Source organism: Cydia fagiglandana, chromosome 26 (assembly GCF_963556715.1).
Source record: "Cydia fagiglandana chromosome 26, ilCydFagi1.1, whole genome shotgun sequence".
Classification (NCBI taxonomy): domain Eukaryota; kingdom Metazoa; phylum Arthropoda; class Insecta; order Lepidoptera; family Tortricidae; genus Cydia; species Cydia fagiglandana.
The window spans coordinates 4,825,667-4,845,642 of record NC_085957.1 but is presented as its reverse complement, the minus strand read 5'-3'; the positions used below and the strand labels follow the sequence as shown (position 1 = coordinate 4,845,642).

Below are 19,976 nucleotides of genomic sequence, written 5' to 3'. Positions count from 1 at the left end.
TGTATTTAAGTACCTTTTGAATACATCAGACTAGTTTATATGTTGCTGGATTGGTCGATCTATGCGTCCAAAGTTAAAACGGCTGTTTTTGTTTTGGGTTCATAGATCGACAAATCCAGTAACATAAAAACTAGTCTGAAATAAGTAGTATATTTAAGTAGGTACTTAAAGACAAAAAACACAGTACGTAGCGGCCCCCTTTTTTAAATATCTTTCATTAAATTCAATTAATCACGATTATTTAGCAGTGGCGCTAGTGTGCACGTTGATGGGCTCTTAAAAATGGTTTATCATGTAGACGGTCTTACCTGGAAGACGGTTTTATCCACATTAACCTTAGATACGTTTTCTTTTAATGTGCAGATACTCCTGAAGTAAATAGATAAATTAACTATTAAGTATTAAATAAAAAGCAATAAGCTCAAGACGATGTGCTTTCCGTAGTGACTTAAGCATTTAAAGTAAAATAAGTTAGAATATTGAAAATGATTGACTGTGTGATTGATATTTTGGAGGAGAATCTTAGACATTGGCAGTTTTTATAATTTAGTAGTCTTTAATGTAAGCTGTAGTAGTTAAATACGTTTTTTAGGATTTTTGTGATTTTTTAATATGTTGTTATTGAGGAATGTTAGATTAATATAAATTTTTATACTTTAAGGTGAAATGGGGTAGAGTTAGACCGTAAAAAGTTTGCAGCGATTTTGATAGCCCACGCAGTGCAAGTGTCATTTTAAACGTCAAACTTCTATGAAATTATGACGTATTAATAACACTTACACTGCGTGGGCTATCAAATCCGCTGCAGACTTTTATTGGTGCGATTATAAGACGTTACAAACATCGGGACAAGAATGACACTTTACAATACGTATAGTGCTACTTTACCTCCCTAGGGCGGGATTAAGGACAATACGTGCCTATGTCAAAAATTTAAAGGGCCTCACGTACTGTAAAAGGTTGTACAATACACGTGCGAAAAGGTAATTCGCAACTCGTGTCGATTTAAAACACTTCCTTCGGTCGTGTTTCAATTTATCGGCACTCGTTGCGAATTTCCTACTTTTGGCACTTGTATCGTTATTATTATGTAATTGTCTTATGTTCGTTTCTTAGAACTGCTTATAGTTCGTTTTTTTCAGCATTAGAAAGAACTTGCAAGAAGGTAAGCTATCTTGACATGTCTTTTAATTGAAAAACGCTTTTTAAAAATCAAAAACTATTACTTATGAAAGCAGAAGAATATAAATGATCGTATTAGATTCATAATTGCTACATATTTGCCGTAACTTATTTTTAAAATGTGTTTTTCAATTAAAAGACACATCAAGATTGTTTACCTTATTTCTAATGCTAAAAAAACGAACTATAGAACTACGCAACATGCACCTTATATCTCTCTAATCTCTATGTACGGCGGATTGTTGCGTAGCCTCTTTTTACCCTGCGATTATTATACAGTGTGTTTTCTGTAACAGGAGCAATAAATTAAACTGTAGGCTGTACTCCTCAAACTGGCCAACATTTGTTCAGCAACTTTTGAAAATAACTCATGTTTTGATTTTTATTACACTTTAAAGTTTATTCTAAGACGCAATGTATTGCAAATTTTGTTATGTTAAAAGCGTGACAAGTAACTTCAAACACACTGATGTCAGCGTACATTGAAGGCAATATTTATTTTGTATGAAAAAGAGGCAGTCTAAAGGATTCATAATTTTTAAAAGTAGCTGAACAAATGTTGTTTCGTTCGAGGAGTACATCCTTTAGTTTAATTTATTGCTCCTATTACAGGAAGCACCCTGTACATATGTATTACTATAATTTATGAATGAGATGCACAGTCAAATAGTTTGCCACTATATTTAGCGAATGGACCACACTACTAGTGCCATATCATGTTATAGGAATTGTTGACTTTTAAATAAATAAGTTTTGACAAATCGTGTTTTATTTCATAATTATTTGTATGTCTTTCCCATCACGGAACAATGGTGTTCCGGACCTTTGGGAGGCGTGCGCGGAGCAGAAGCCAACACGTAGAGGCCCTTTTGACACTTAAATGAAATGTAAGGGGTACACCGAGCGGATGCTGCCCTTACCCGTGTCATGGGACGCACGCAGAGGCAGCACCCGCTAGGGTGTAAGGGCTAATTTGAGAGTTGATGAAATCTAAAATGAACTAGGTTATTGGGTGAAAGCAATGGACTAAGTACTGAGCTTTGGGGTAAAAAACCGGACGCCTGCCTAATAAAACGGTATGCAATCATAATTATTATTATTAATTACAGAATTTAAAAATCTGACCTAATATATGATAACGCGCCATGGTGCGGAATTTCACTGGAACTAATTTTTAGGGTTCCGTACGCAAAGGGTAAAACGGGACGCTATTACTAAGACTCCGCGCGCTGTCCGTCCGTCAGTGACCAGCCTTATCTCACGAACCGTGATAGCGTAACAGTTGAAATTTTCACAGATGATGTATTTCTGTTGCCGCTATAACAACAAATGCTAAAAAGTACGGAACCCTCTCTAGGCGAGTCTGACTCGCACTTGTTGGGTTTTTTCATACTATCCTCAACTGTCACCCAATGATCAAATACTGGTCAGGCTTTAATAGAGTCTTCATGATTATCGTGTGGTCATCAACTTGTAAGCAATATAACACTCTTCATATTATAATTCATTCTAGCGTTGTAAAGATGATATGTAAGAAAACACAGAGATTTTTCTAAACATTTTATTGATATTTAAACAGTTAATTTGGACGGTTAATGATATTGCCGTATTTTTGCCACATAAGTGCATGTTACCCCCTTTTCCAGGCCGCACCAATCTACAAGGTTTTCCCAAAAAATCTAAATACATTCCAATTAATCCAGCTTTAATGATTGATTGGAAGGCAAGTCACATTTCCCGAAAGTGCAATCTATTTGAACCTTAAATCGGAATGCTAAAGTTGAAATTCTTGGCGCGTGTGTGGCCGATATATCGTACTATGCCTGGAAAAGGGGTTAAAGTTAGTATTATACGCGATACCACTAAAAGGCAGTGAATCGGTTAAGGAATGTAAAATGTCAGTCACCATTTTAAGAGCTACCAGGACGCTACTCTCCCTTCTTTCCATACAAACAAATAAACACCTAAGAAAAGTATTCATTTGGGAAAACCGTATCAAAAACTTTATATGATCAATAAGTTTGTTTAGAAGGCCGATCATTTTCTGTAGAGGGCAGCACAGGAGCCCCCTGTTTATTAGCGCGAAGTGCAAGTCTCAAGTTTACACTTCCAGTGTAGCCCATAAGATGGCAGAACCTACGTGGCACAAGAAAACGTACGTGTTCTGTAGAGGGCAGCACTTTGGCGTGAAGTGTTAATGTACAAGTTTATGTTCCGAATAACCCTCCAACGCGGACTACAAAACATGAAATCATTGAATTGTGAGGCCGAGCGCCCTGGCAACCATTTACGTAATAAATAAGTTAGGTTTCTTAAGATATAATTTAAAGTATTAAGACAATTACCAGTCAAATATTTCAGAATTTCCCTGTCGACCGATTTCTTAGTACAACTAGTACCAATTAAAAAATATATTTGCAAACAATATGTCTTTTATAAACACATATGTAATACGTATATTAGTTACAAATATTATTTAGAAAATAACAAATAAGGGGGTTAGTTATTACAATTGGTGCCGTGACCAGGATATTAACTATTGACCATTGTCGACCTTATCTCCTCGCAATAAGTTTTACTAATGGTCAATAAACTGTATCGGAAACAGTTAGTAGTAGTCGGGCACAGGCGCGCAGGAGATCTTGACGAAGTCCTCGTACCGTACGGTGCCGTTGTTGGACACGTTGGCTTCGCGGAAGATGTTGTCGACCTGAAACGTAAACATAATATGGTTAAGCTGCGAAAACAGCAGTAGGTTAGGTACCTATGTATAGGTACGTATACTCGTAGGCTAGAGATGCAACGGATAGTTGTTTAGCCGGATACCGGATGTTCGGCCTGACCATCAGCCAAATTTCATTTCGTTTTTTTCGTTTTCGTCGAAATTTAATTCGTGCCAGTATTCGTTAAACGACCTGTACCTCTGCCTCAATCACACTGCAACGAAACTCGCTTGTGAGTTCTCGCAACGTCTTTGACCCCTGATCCTGATCTTACCTCCCTCGCAGAGAGACCCTCGCCCCAGTTCTGCAGTAGGTTACGCAGCTGCCGCGCCGGGATTACACCACGTTTCTCCGTGTCACCCGCCTTGAATGCGTTGACAACCTGAAAATTAAAATATAATAAATAAATAAAATAAAAATAAAAAGCCTTTTATTTCCTTTCGTTATACATAAAGTTTGTTTATATATTTTTGTTGATTTAATTTGTAGGAACCCGTTAAGTGAAGGCCTCTTCCAAAGATGTCCATTTTTCGCGGTCTTGTGCTATTCTTTTCCAATTTGGACCAGCAATTCTTTTCATGTCTTCCTCCCAGCGCCCAATTAAAATATATCCGGTTAATAATAAAATTCAAACGGTTGCCACAGAACATTATCTATAGACACATGAGCCGCCTCGCAAGGAAAATGCTGCGCGAGGCACTTTGGCCTTGGCCGCGTTGTCTTGGACGAGGCACATCTCCACCGACCAAGCTGCTTCGCGCGGCAATTACCCCGCAAGGCCGCTCGTTCTGTGTGGACCCTTTATATTTTTACACCATACAAATAAATACAAATACAAACAAATAATTTATTGAGAAAAGTACAGTGGTTGTTCTACCATAGACAAAGTGTTACCTCAGTAGGCAGATTTTCCGCGCGTGAGTGTATGTGCATCACCTCCAAGAAGTCAGCGAATGACATCTTTCCACCCTTGCCCTTCAGGTAACCTGCAAGAAAAATTGTAAATACAATTTCGACAGAAAGTATTGGTTCAGTTTTTGGCAGCCTGTTGGCGTAATCCACTCTATAGTTCGTTTTTTTAGCATTAGAAAGAACTTGAAAGAAGGTAAGCGATCTTGACACGTCTTTTAATTGAAAAACGCTTTTTAAAAATCAATAACTATTACTTATGAAAGCAGAAGAATATAAATGATCGTATTAGATTCATAATTGTTACATATTTGCAGTAACTTATTTTTAAAATGTGTTTTTCAATTAAAAGACGCATCAAGATTGTTTACCTAATTTCTAATGCTAAAAAAAACGAAGTATAAGTACTAGAAAATTGAGATACTGTTGATATAATAACCAAAAAAAGGGAGTTTCTACCCACCTGCTAGCTCCTGGATGGTAGGGCTCATCCCGAGGGACCGCATCACCACAGTTAACTCGTCCAACGACGTAATTTGCCCAGATCTTGCAAATAGGTAGAAGCATTCACGGAATTCTGAAAATAAATTGTCACTAATGCACATGTTTCAAGAAAGCCTATTAAGTCATCATATTAGTTTACCTAGGCTCTCCAAAATATGTCACGCATTGTTGCATATTTTGTCACTATAGTTTAATATCATATGAAGAACTTAACTAGGACAGGTAAGTGTACATAGCGTACTAAGGAATAACAGTAATTTTATATAAATGATTATGAACGGCAGTTTCATTAATTTGGTAATTTCTCCTGACAATTCCTATATATATTAAATTAACAAAAACGAAAGAGTTATTATCATTGATGTTTATCATTATCACATACTCACCATCGATATCTTGTTCTTTGAAATAACGCGCCTGTAACAGAAAAAATACACTTACGGTATGATAAAACAAACATGTTATCTATTTTATTTCCATATTAACAATATATTATTACCATTTCGATATAAAACCGTATAAAAAAATGATTAGGAAGTAGGAGAAAGTTGGTCACGGATCACGAAAGACGAACTTAAAATCAAATACAAAGAAAAAGAAACGTCACAACAAGTAAACGTCACTCTACGTAAATACCATGTAAATACTTTGAGGTGTTCATCTCTTTCTGTCTTAAGTAATAAAGTATATGAATAAAAGAGAGAGTAATTGACAAACTTCCTGTGAGTATTGCCAGTATGAAGAAAAATCTGACATATTAAAAAAAAACAGAGTAGGTATATTCAAGCCATCGTTATAAATGTTGACAATGGCATAGTAAACACAGATTAGACGTATCTAAATTTTTCTTATCTGTGAACAAAGATGAAGGGCGACCAATCAGCTGACAGCTACGAAGGTCTATTTTTCCATGGTGTAATTATCTAAATTGAGTAAATTATTACATAAAACGTTTTTCAAACACGTATTCAGTGTCAGACGTGATCGTGACAATGTTATTTTATTTGTAGCATCAATGGAAAGACAGTATTTTAGCTGGTAAGTAAGTGTATGGTCTTACAAGTTCATGTTCGACAAAAACCATGTATAATTAGCATATTGTCCTTAACCTTCACGGTTATAATAGTTACATGACTGTTTTACGTATTGGGAAATATAAATTATTCTTTTCACCTTTTACAGACTACCAGAATTTGTATAATTGTCATGAGACGAGGCTGTATTAAAATCTCATTAGCCAATATGAATGATGAATTACGTTATTGACTCGTACTTTGTACACATTTAGGCGGCTTATCTAATAATATTCAATGCTAGCGACCTCAGTAGATGCACATAATTGATATAATTATTATTGAAAAGTGAAAAAATTAAGTAATGAATCTGTAGGGGTTTGCCTTGTCACTTATATTTGCTGTCTGCAAGGTTATTTTTACTAATGCTACAGATATTATTTGATATTTGAACATATGTAAAACATGCTAACATGACAATGACACTCAGTTCATATTGATTTTATCATGCTTTAGTCAAGCGCCTTGTATTGTTGCACATAAATCTTGTTATTGCTGTTTACATGCTACTTCTAATTTACATTGCCAATCTCATCAGATTAGCAATCAATACATGTAATTGAAGTCTCTACGAATGTGTTCTCTTAGCAACATCTTAAATATAAATATAAGACTTTTTTGGGACATAAAAATACAAACTAAACAATAATAAAACTAAACTACATGCAATATATGCTATGTCTGTAAATTAATGTGGGAATATAGTGACCATGTTAGTTTTAGTACTAAGGCTCCATTTGTTTGGGTCCAAAATTCTAAAAATTACTCTAAACATTAAAATCTTGTTATACTATTAAAGAAAATGCTGTATTTATTTGCATGCTTTGAAAGTTACTTAGGCTTAATGCTAATAGGTAATACAAAAAACTCAATCACAAGTACAAAATGTTAATACAAAAAAAACAACTTGAAAGTAAACATTGTAAACAAGCATGGTGCATTTACTGAAATAATAAACACTTTCAGTGCCAATTTATTTACATGAAGCTCACCTAACAATGCTGGTAAACAACGACTTAAGTCTCTTTAGAATACTTAGGTCTTTAAATAGAAATTTATCAGGCACAGATAAACATATGTTACTTTATAAAAGTTACTTACTAAAGTGCCTTAATTACCTCCCTAAGGCTTATACACCGTGTTTTTTTTGTTTTCCGTTAATTTCAAGGGTGCATTCCTGAGCCTAAATCAAGTAACTTTCTCAAAGACACCGATATTCTAATTAACTCCATTTCGGAGATAATCAATATATTATTTTTTTCCTATAAGGCCTCTACAAGCGTGTACACTTGTCTTAGGGCCGGTTTACATATTGATTAGTGTTTAGAATGAGTTCATACATTTGCTACTAAACTGAGGAAAATCTCGGTCGATCGATGTTCGAAATGACATTGATAAGTCACAGATTTCAATTGTTTGGTTGAGTTAACTGTAATGCCCGTGTTACAACAACGCTATATGCTACATTTAATTACTTTTAAAACTTAAATTTTTTTCAAAAAAGAACAAAAAAAAAATATTTTTTTAAATTATCTAAGCCATTTAGTTCTCTTAAACGTACTTAGCCATACCCCGAATTTAACGGAATTCAATAAAAACACGGTGTATATGGTGGAGATATTTGCTGTATTAGGTAAGGTCTTAGTAGCTCAGATGACAGAGCACTGGGCTCAGGGCCGTCTTAAACTATGCTGGGGCCTTTGGGCACATAATAATTTGGGGCCCTTTTGGTAAGTAAAGAAAGCAAAAATGAACTAACATTTTTCTACTATGACCTATTTATTATGGGTAATCAAATATACTGTTACTGTCTGATCTCAGGGCCCGTGAGGATGGGGGCCTGGCATGGGTCCTGTGTGCCCTTATGGTGAAGACGGTACTGACTGGGCTAGTGATCCGGTGGTTATGGGTTCAATCCCACATAAGACATCAAGAAAAGTTTATGCTTGAATAGATGTCGCCATACCTTTGGCCTGTACTCGTGTAGATGGCGACACCGTTTGATATTTAACAATCAACACATATCAATGAAAGTCAAATAGCGCTCTAAAAGTTTTAATCCTGTGTCGAATGATGGCAGTAAATTTACTATGACTACGAAATTTTACTTTGACAATATGCCTCTATACTAAATTCTCTTTGGCCCTTCATAGATCAGGCCATGCCATCTAAGCTATTCTCGAGCTGACTATCCAAAACGAAACTCTACCATCCTCTCGTAATTTTAGTCTGACAGTATAAATACCAGTTATATCCAAGTACCTAGTTCAGATAAGATAATCAATAACGCTCACCAAGTTATCCTTTCCTGGTACTGATAATATTACAAATCAGTAATAATAATAATGTATGTCTTGTCGATAGTTCAGAAAAGAAATAAATTGACAGTTATCAGAGGTCAGTGACCGTCTGAAGTGTCTAAACCGGCAGACAATGACTTGAGATCGTTGGTCTTAAAGTACCGATGTTTATATTGTGACGCCATTTTACGAGTAGCAAGTTTACAAGGCCACGGGGTCATTGTACAATCACCACACGGAATAGTTATACCATTTGGGGTTCTTGTTAAATTGGAAATTCTATAGCGTACGTAATGAGCAACCAATTTAGCTAGGACCCTAAATGGCGCAGCAATCGCGAAGCATCATGGTACTTTCGCAACACGACACCCGTCGGCCAGAAGTCGGCGCACTCGATGGTCCCCTGCAGCGGTCGCGGCACGCGCACCACATAAGAGTTGAAGTGCACGTAGTGGCGCGGTCGAAGCTGGAACACCCTCAGCGTGTAACCGGTCTTCTGGTACATACTCCACTACCAATACCACCTCCTTATTAATAATTTTGTATACTTCCCAATTTGACTGCATTAGGAAGCGCCTGACTTAGAACTTTGCGCCTACGGAGCGCTTTCTAATCTAATAAAAACACCAACTGGTATATAGAAACAAAAAAACCGGGCAAGTGCGAGTCGGACTCGCGCACGAAGGGTTCCGTACCATAATGCAAAAAACTGGAAAAAAAGCAAAATAAAAAAAACGGTCACCCATCCAAAAGTACTGACCACGCCCGACGTTGCTTAACTTTGGTCAAAAATCGCGTTTGTTGTATGAGAGCCCCATTTAAATCTTTATTTTATTCTGTTTTTAGTATTTGTTGTTATAGCGGCAACAGAAATACATCATCTGTGAAAATTTCAACTGTCTAGCTATCACGGTTCGTGAGATACAGCCTGGTGACAGACGGAAGGACGGACGGACGGACAGCGAAGTCTTAGTAACAGGGTCCCGTTTTACCCTTTGGGTACGTAACCCTAAAAAGAAACTATGCATGCAAAAAAACGAAGGTTGGACTAGAGCGTTGACCCTACGGGTACGTTCGATATTACGGCCAAGTGAAGCATATCGCCACATCGCGTTGACGTAACAAATAAATACGACCCGGAAGACAAAGTGACTTTCCTGCGGCTAATATTTGATAGTAGATTTGGGTACATTTTATTAATGCCTATATAATACAATTTATAAGAAGTAAATGATTGTTTTGTAATCGTTTTGTAGAAGGTTTTTCACAGATTATCATTTGATAAACTATTTACCACATGATTTTCGGTGAAGGAAAACATCGCGTAGATATTCAAAAGGTGTATGTGAAGTCCCCAACTCGCATTAGGCCAGCATGGGGACTATAGCCCATACCGTCCCGCGCATGAGAGGAGGCCTATGGCAGAACCGGGTGTTCTCCTCTACAACCGATTCTCGTGAAATTGCTAAACAAGTTTCGATAATTATATCGTTCTTTTTGTGGATATTTTTTTTGTTTTTTTTTTCTAAATGCAGAGCCATGGGGATCGCGAGGTCTGCTTACAGCTCGCAAACCCACTGGTTTTTAACCTTTTCAACGCCAAGAACACCTAAAGATGTTGTCACTAGTCGTGCCCACAGCGCCAAGGAGCACAATTAGGTGTTATGGCGTACGCTGTCAAAGTAACCTTCACACTTAAGCGTAGGGTTTATATTAGCTCGCTTGCGTTGCGCCCGAGATCTTGGCGTTTGAGTGTTTATGACATAAAGCGTTCAAAGGGTTAAGTCATAGGTACTTATAAGCTCTCCCTAATTTTATTCTAATCTGAGCTTTTTTTTGTTACAGTCTCAGTGCAGTGCTAAAAGCACTGTAGCAGCATGGAGGAGCCTTCGGAGCATATATCTTAAGATAAACCATCGGACGTAACGAGATCTCTACTCTCATTGTTGATTATTTATTTTACTATTACGTTTACAAAACTTTCAATTTTATTCCATTTTTTTTATTTATAATAGATCAATTTAAAATAAGTTACCAAAGATTGTATATACTAGAGGTTGAATATATAGTTGTTATTGTTATTGTAGTAGATGCTACTAGGTATATGGAATAGGGAGGTAGAGCATAGAACAGAAGAGAAGATGGCGGCGACGATAGTGGAGAATCCTCCGCCGCATCTTATTACTACGATAGAATGGAGCATGATGGATAAAGGGAAGTTTTTCCCACTGTACACGCTAAGCAGTTTTACAGGTAATTTATAATCAAACTTTTATTTATTTTGCAAATGATTTTATATATTTTGTATATGATTTTATATACAGGGTGATTCAGGAGACGTGAGCAGGACTAACACTGCGCATTTCGTAAATTATAAGCAACTGCTTCGTATCAGTATTAGTGAGTTTAACGTTAATTTTGTAGTCGTGTTAAAAAAAGTTATTAATTTATTTACGACATGCATGGTCACCCTAAAATTAGAATACCAAACTACCGATATTCTGTGTCAAATTGAACAAAAAAGTCATCACTGTCATCACGGTCTGGTTACTTTTGAAAACTCGTATCTCACCAAGTTTGACAGTTCATAATCAAAATGCTGTCATTACGGTAAAAGAGGTTTTATGTTTATTAATTAGGTTTTGTAGGGTGACCAAGATTGTAGAGAATTAAATTTGCCCTCACCAAAAAGTTAAAAAATAGGAAAAAGTATGGTTGTTTCACCTAAATATTACGGTGATCGATCAATTATCAGTTACTAAGTGTGTAGGCTTAGTCCTGCTCACGTCTCATGAATCACCCTGTATATGAGCGATTTTATATATTTTCATCACACTCGCTCAGTAGGTAATTGTGGTTTTGCACGGAGGTTTAGCGGGAGTTATAGAAAAAGCGTTCTCCCTAAGGAGTTAATGGAGTTTCTAGTGCCATAATTAACAGTTTTTTGTCTTTATACTTAATTTTTGTATCGCAAGTGTGATGAAAAACATTGTGTGTAACTCGGGGCGTAATAATATTGCAAACTCGAGTCTATAAATCGCTCCGGCAAGCCGTCGCGATTTAACTTACTCTCGTTTGCAATATTCAACTTACGCCCCATGTTGCACAATGTACTATTGTACTTTCTTGGACTCATACTACTCATAATCGTCATCATTCTCCAGCCTACCTTTAAAAAAAGATGCCCTAAAATGGCCGTTCGGGCAGAGACTAGGGAAAAGCATAGACCGTACACTCTTTGTCTTGCAAAATTAACTCGTGAAAATATCGGTAGGTGGCGTTACGAGCCTCGTTCGAAACAATAAACGGTTGATATCGATGAACTATCGTATTTTACTGTACAAAAAAAATATTTTCATTTATTTTCTCTTTGGTTCGGGTGAGGTTTTAGTGTGAACATTTTTTTCACTTGTATATGCGTCATGTAATTGAAATTAAAATGTCCTTATACATTTTTGAGACATTTTTATAGCATCAATATTGAAAATGCTAATGATTCTGAGTAAGAAGAACGCAAAAGTATCAGGATCTATCATTATTGCCCCTTCACAAATCAAATCACAGTGCGACTTCACTAAAGCTCACTTGCACCATACCACTAACCCGAAGTTAACCGGTTAAACCTGGAGTTACCATGGTTCCAGTACAATTTGACACTGGATTGAAGGTTAAACCGCTTAACCCCGGGTTAGTGGGCCTAAGAAGATGATGTTGAGTAACTTTATTTCTAACTTTATCTTTTCCAGTACGCTGTGCCCTATACCCGCTGACGCTAGTGAAAACGCAAATACAGCTGCAACGTAAGAAGGAGGCCTACAGCGGAGTCGCCGACGCCATCTCCAAGATATACAGGCACGAGGGCGTCTCCGGGCTCTACCGGGGCTTCTGGCTATCCAGTGTAAGTATTTAATTTTTTTTTTCAATAGCCTAGTTTGTGTCCCACTGCTGGGCAAAGGCCTCCCCCTTCTTCCGCCACTCGTCACGGTTTTGTGCATGTTCCCGCCAGTCGCTGCAAGTATTTAAATAAATAAGTAAATATTAGGGAACATCTTACACATCAAATCAACCTAGCCCCAAACTAAGCTAAGCTTGTACTATGGCTGCTAGGCGACGATATACATACTTATATACAAAGAGTACAGCGATGACTCAGGAACAAATATCTGTGTTATCATACAAATAAATGCCCTTACTGGGATTCGAACCCAGGACCATCGGCTTCGCAGGCAGAGTCAGTACCCACTAGGACAGACCGGTCGTCAACACATTTACAGGTGTAGTCCATAATTTTCACTCGCTTTCTTTGGACATATTACAAGTCGAGATGATACCTATCCTCCTCTAGACCGAGTTTAGAGCAATTATTTCATGCAACCGATGATGCCAAAAATGCGGGGGTGCGCGGGACGAGGTGAGCGAAGTTCCGTGCCGTGATTGGTCCGTTCAAAGACACGGACGTCACACAAAAACACGACTCGAACATGGAGTAAAATTACCGTATGCGTGGCAGAGGGGGGTAGCGCGACTATGCTCAGTCTGGAGGATGTTTTGTCTGTGAGATGATACATCTGTGGAACGAACGAGCAAGGGAAAGTCGAAGGCACAAGGCGCAGTTCGGAAAGAGAAGAGTCGTGGAATGTATTGGGCTGGGCCGATTACATTCCACGACAATTCTATTTCCGAACAGACTAATTTAAAAAATTGGCATCCTGGGCCTGTCAATTCGTAACCAAGCCAGGGGTGCGAAACTCCTGACTTCGGCCAAACTCGGCTCCGCTCAGCTCAGCATTGCTCCGAGCAATTATTAGGGTTGGCACCACTTGACTTCCTTTTGCGTGCACGACCACAGATAAGATAATCACTTGAATTTTAACAACCCTAAATAGCCGAAAGGAATAGTGGCATATATTAGAAAGGGATAGCATGATTCGACACTGAACCGCTGTCAAACTTCGGTTTTGTAGGAAGTGTCCTTTCTGTACGGTAGTACTATTATTTCTTCTGTGTCCTGGGCCTGGGCTATACAGTCGATTCGTAACCAAGCTGTGCGTCAGTTGCGTTTTTGGCGCTCCCTGCAACCCGCCGATGCCGCCCCGGGCCATTTTAGCCCTGGGCAGGCACTACCTAACAAATCCTACCCGGGTACCCGTATACCCGTGTACCCAGCTGTTTTTGTGTCTGGAAAATCACGTCGCATGTTGTTAATCTTTACGGTAGCCAGTGATAGCTGGTTTATCCGCTTTGTAGCGAAAAGCGCCTACCACAGAAGAAATAGTAGTACTACCGTACAGAAAGGACACTTCCTACAAACCCGAAGTTTGACAGCGATTCAGGGTCGAATCATGCTATCCCTTTCTAATATATGCCACTATTCCTTTCGGCTATTTAGGGTTGTCAAAATTCAAGTGTTTATCTTATCTGTGGTCGTGCACGCACAAGGAAGTCGAGTGGCGCCAATCCTAATAATTGCTCGGAGCAATGCTGAGCCGAACGGAGCCGAGTTCGACCGAAGTCAGGAGTGTCTCCCCACTGCGCCTACTATGACGAACAGAGACGCCCCCTAGCGGGTCGCCGGCAGTGAATGTGTTAATAACTATGTATTATTTCAGTTTCAGATTATTTCTGGAGTATTCTACATCTCCACGTACGAGGGGGTGCGGCATGAATTAGGAAAATATGATGTTAGTCCGAAAGTAAAGGTAGGTACGGTCACATAGCTACTAAACCTTATCTGTATATCAAACTCCCCGTTTACTTAGCCAGTTTGATTTTTTTTTTAAATAAATATATTATAGGACATTTTTTACACGAATTGACTAAGCCCCACGGTAAGCTCAAGAAGGCTTGTGTTGCGGGTACTCAGACAACGATATATATAATATATAATACTTAAATACATAGAAAACAACCATGACTCAGGAACAAATATCTGTATCTTCATACAAATAAATGCCCTTACCAGGATTCGAACCCGGGACCATCGGCTTCATAGGCAGGGTCACTACCCACTAGGCCAGACCGGTCGTCAAATTTTTTACAATTAATTAATCAGAGAGAAAGGCGGACCCAGGCAAAGGCCGGGATAACGCTAGGTAGAAAAATAATTTCGCGATTTCGGAATTGGTCCCATAGTAAAAGTGGCTCAGTATAATCCCTAAACCTCCCTGGCAACGGGAATGCAGTTATTTTTAGCCACCATGTACATAAATGAATAACGACTAGAGATGCACCGGATATCCGGTTACTATCTGGTATCCGGCCTATCCGGCCATTGTTTTACTATCCGGCCGGATACCGGATAGTGACCTACTATCCGACCGGCTACCGGATAGTAACATTGCTTGATTTCGGAGTAAACAAATTGGATTTAAGAAACAGATACGGTCATAATCGTACTTGTTTATTATTTTAAAACAATTTAATAATTCAATTGACTTGCACGCGCACTCATTTCGAACCTAGAAATGAGTCCGCGCGAACGTTTACTAGTAGGAAACAGGTCAAACCTGCAGAATTCGCACCTGAAAAACCGAAATGTATAGGTATAGTTCCGCCGGCCAATATTCGGCGGCCGGATACCGAATATTCGGCTGATGGTCAGATCGAATATCCGGTATCCGGCGAAACAACTATCCGTTGCATCTCTAATAATTACTAACCATATGTTGTTTCAGTCGTTCATAGGCGGCGGGTGTGCGTCGCTCGTAGGGCAGACCATCATAGTGCCATTCGACGTGCTCAGCCAACACTTGATGGTGCTCGGGCTGATCAAAGGACGCGCTGGAGGCAGTAGAAACCCTGTAAGCTAATACTAAAGACTATCCCCCTTTTAATAACAAAACTTCCATGAGACACAGACATATTAAATTAATATTATTTTTATTTATTAATCCGTTTATTATAACTCCGCTTATACTGACCAACCGCTTACTATGACGTAATTACTGTGCGATGTTTGGTTTTCACATAAAACTCTTTGTGACAAATTCGGATAAGATGACTTCGCTTATAGTGACAAACCGCTTACTATGACCTAAAAATCCTATTTCCATGAAATTATGTCTGGTTATACTGACACCTTCGCTGGTTTTCGTGGCCGTCACCACGTCTTTCCCTGCGAGGACGTTTGGTGCGTTCGTGGCGTGTAAAGTATTTTAGTGACAAGTTGATATTTGTTACAAATTTAATAAAACTCATCTCTCACAAAGGAATTTGAGATTCATTTGGAACAAAAATAAGAAGTTTGTTTATTGCAGAAGTGGCAGCCTCATGGGCCTTTGCCAAAATACAGTAATACAGTGAATAAGAAGTTGTACAACTATGCTTTATATGACATCCGCTTAGTATGACGTATTTGTCAGTTCCCTTCGATGTCATTATAAGCGGATTCCACTGTATATTTATACTGTTTTTAATATGTTTAATACTATCCCCCTTATTCATAAAACTTTACGGGACTGATTTAGTTATGTTTTAGCCCTTTCTTACAAATACATAAGTCAAAATGACAGATAAAGACAAACGATTATTAGCTCATTGAGATTTGTAGCACTTATGAATAGGGGGGTACTAGGCTACCAAACTCACACAATTAGATACTCCTAAAAAGCACCCTTCAAAGTTTTATTAAATTAACTAAATTATTAAATATTAGCACAATAAATAATAGTACCTACTACCGTACAGACAGGACACTTCCTACAAAACCGAAGTTTGACAGCGATTCAGGGACGAATCATGCTGTCCCTTTCTAATATATGGCACTATCCTTTTCGCTATTAAGAGTTGTCAACATTCAGTCATTATCTTGCCTGTGGTTGTGCACGCAAAGGGACGTCAAGTTGTGCCAACCCTAATAATTGCTCGGAGCAATGCTGAGCCAAGAATGTCCAAAAGGATCAGTGTCGCCCCACTGATATTAGCTTTATTAAATTCTAACAGTCCACGTTTTATTCTTACAGAAAATCAACCCACTAGGCTTGAACCTAGATGCACGATTATCGAAATCACAGCTGGCCCGAGAGGTAGCGCGGCGGGTATACCAGCAACACGGGGTACTCGGGTACTACCGCGGGTACCTCGCCTCGCTTGCCGCTTACGTGCCGAATTCAGCGCTATGGTGGGCGTTATACACCGCGTATCAAGGTAGGTACACCTACCTACACGGGTTACTCGGGTACTACCGCGGGTACCTCGCCTCGCATGCCGCTTACGTGCCGAATTCAGCGCTATGGTGGGCGCTGTACACCGCGTATCAAGGTTGGTACATCTACCTACACGGGTTACTCGGGTACTACTGCGGGTACCTCGCCTCGCTTGTCGCTTATGTACCGAATTCAGCGCTATGGTAGGCGCTATACACCGCGTATCAAGGTAGGTACACATACCTAGTACACGGGTTACTCGAGTACTACCGCGGGTACCTTCGCTTGCATGCGTTATATTTGTTGTATGGCAAGTGTTTTGCATTGCATTCCAAAACAGTGCGTTACGGCATTAATGGAATTTAAAAAAGATTAGATACACGCTAAAGGCCCACTTGCACCATCCCACTAACCCGGTATCCCGTTAACCCAGTGTCAATTTGTACTGGTAACCATAGTAACTCCAGGTTTAACCAGTTAACCCTGGGTTAGGTGGACCGTGCAAGTGGCACTAAGCGTCGTAGCGAACTGAAAGCAAAAGCAATCCTGTTCCATTAAACTAAGATTCAAATTTCATTGGAGATTAGTTTATACCAGTATTAGGACATTGAACCCCACATTATACTTTGTTACAGATGAGCTACTAAAGATATGTCCGACGTGGGTGTCGCACCTGCTGATCCAGTGCGTGGCCGGCACGCTGGGAGGGTTCACCACCACCATCCTCACCAACCCACTAGACATCGTCCGAGCGAGATTACAGGTACACGGGTACACGCGCCATTTTAGATTACAGCAATACTGCAACGATGGTGATGGGTCTCTATTGAGCTACTAGAGATATGTCCTCACCAACCCACTCGACATCGTGCGAGCGAGATTACAGGTACACGGGTACACGCGCCATTATAGAGTTACACCAAGGTTTTGATGGGTCTCTATTGAGCTACTAAAGATATGCCCGACGTGGGTGTCGCACCTGCTGATCCAGTGCGTGACCGGCACGCTGGGAGGGTTCACCACCACCATCCTCACCAACCCACTAGACATCGTCCGAGCGAGATTACAGGTACACGGGTACACGCGCCATTTTAGATTACAGCAATACTGCAACGATGGTGATGGGTCTCTATTGAGCTACTAGAGATATGTCCTCACCAACCCACTCGACATCGTGCGAGCGAGATTACAGGTACACGGGTACACGCGCCATTATAGAGTTACACCAAGGTTTTGATGGGTCTCTATTGAGCTACTAAAGATATGCCCCACGTGGGTGTCGCACCTGCTGATCCAGTGCGTGGCCGGCACGCTGGGAGGGTTCACCACCACCATCCTCACCAACCCACTCGACATCGTCCGAGCGAGATTACAGATACACGGGTACACGCTCCATTTTAGAGTTACACCAAGATCTGCAACGGTTTTGATGGGTCTCTATTGAGCTACTAAAGATATGTTCGACGTGGGTGTCGCACCTGCTGATCCAGTGCGTGGCCGGCACGCTGGGAGGGTTCACCACCACCATCCTCACCAACCCACTCGACATCGTCCGAGCGAGATTACAGGTACACGGGTACACGCGCCATTTTAGAGGTACGCCAAGTCTGCAACGTTGATGGGTCGCTATTGAGCTACTAAAGATATGTCTCACTTCCACCATTCCACTAACCCGGGGTTAACCGGTTACACCTGGAGTAACCATGGTTACCAGTACAATTTGACACTGGGTTAACGGTTTAACCGCTTAACCCCGGGTTAGTGGGACGGTGCAAGTGGGCCTAAGACGTCTACTGACATACGACTACAGTCCAATATCAACCGTCGTGCATTTCGACCAAGGCTCGGAACCGGTTTTTGCTTCATACAAAAAATACCGGTATTATTACGTTCTATGGACTAATTTTTAATGGGACAATCTAATAATACGTTAGTTATTACCTAAATACATGATTCAGTCCTACGTAAAAAGCATAAAATAATTAAAAATATTGTGCTAATTCGGGGTTTTGGAAAAACCGGTTCCGAGCGTTGATTCCGACAAGGTTCACGAATTTTACGATGACACCCGCACACCATAGACCTTCGGGGTCGTCCATTAATAATATCACACAAAATTTTCATTTCTTTTTCACACTCCTTGTCACACTTTTTCATAGAAAATGACACACACTTGGTATGAACGCCCCCTCCCCCTGTCACAGAAGAAATAATAGTACTACCGTACAGAAAGGACACTTTCTACAAACCCGAAGTTTGACAGCGATTCAGGGTCGAATCATGCTATCTCTTTCTAATATATAGCACTATCCCTTTCGGCTATTAAGGGTTGTCAAAGTTCAAGTGATTATCTTATCTGTGGTCGTGCACGCACAAGGAAGTCAAGTGGTGCCAACCCTAATAATTGCTCGGAGCAATGCTGAGCCGAACGGAGCCGAGTTCGACCGAAGTCAGGAGTGTCTCCCCACTGCCCCTGTTGCTGTGACGTACTATGTCGATGAACTCTGAATCCTCAGAAATAAGGTTTGAAAAATAGTGTCAAGCTTTTTGACCCTAATTAATGCATTTTACAGGTAGAAGGCGTCGGCACGATGCGGAAAGTATTCAAAGACCTCTGGGCCGAGGAGGGCCTGTGGGGTCTGTACGCGAAAGGGCTCTCAGCGCGACTCCTGCAGTCGGCCTGCTTCTCCTCTTCCATCATACTCGGCTACGAGACCATCAAGCGGCTGGCGGTGGCCGACCAGTACCGCGCGCACGTGCGCTGGTAATAAACAACAACACAAACTACACGCTTTTTATTTACCCGACATATGTAGGAAATATCCTGGTCACGGCACCAAAATGTAAAAAGGTAGTCATTCTAAAATAACTTTGCACTGATTAGAATAGAACAAATAGTGGGAGTGTCATTATAAATGTCATATTTTCATAGAAAATTGACTTACTTAAATGATGACATTTTACGCTTTGTTACACTATAAAAAGTGTCGGCAATGCGTATGCGACACCCCGATGTGTATTTATATTGTAAATACTAAAATGATAATTAGATTTGTCAATTATACTAACCGAACTAACCTAAGTCTGACTAGAGCTTAAACATTAGGGTCATTTTTGACCTCTGTAAAAGTATTCAGAGAC

At 39.8% G+C, this 19,976-nt stretch overlaps 2 protein-coding genes across 2 annotated transcripts; one reads left to right on the top strand and one right to left on the bottom strand.

Annotated features, from left to right (window-relative positions):
• Window positions 1-2,729: 2,729 nt before the first annotated feature.
• LOC134677716 (calmodulin-like protein 4) lies at window positions 2,730-5,917 on the bottom strand. Its single transcript, XM_063536179.1, has 6 exons — window positions 5,818-5,917; window positions 5,705-5,735; window positions 5,278-5,391; window positions 4,800-4,891; window positions 4,180-4,287; window positions 2,730-3,892 (listed from the first exon to the last, which is right to left on the bottom strand). The coding sequence occupies exons 1-6, from the start codon at window positions 5,818-5,820 to the stop codon at window positions 3,791-3,793; spliced, it is 450 nt and encodes a 149-aa protein (XP_063392249.1). The 5' UTR covers window positions 5,821-5,917; the 3' UTR covers window positions 2,730-3,790.
• A 252-nt stretch (window positions 5,918-6,169) lies between these two features.
• LOC134677491 (solute carrier family 25 member 44) lies at window positions 6,170-19,610 on the top strand. Its single transcript, XM_063535973.1, has 8 exons — window positions 6,170-6,356; window positions 10,537-10,944; window positions 12,438-12,589; window positions 14,301-14,390; window positions 15,366-15,491; window positions 16,653-16,836; window positions 17,471-17,598; window positions 19,409-19,610. Exons 2-8 carry the CDS (start codon window positions 10,782-10,784, stop codon window positions 19,601-19,603), a joined length of 1,038 nt encoding a protein of 345 aa, XP_063392043.1. The 5' UTR covers window positions 6,170-6,356; window positions 10,537-10,781; the 3' UTR covers window positions 19,604-19,610.
• Window positions 19,611-19,976: the final 366 nt, after the last annotated feature.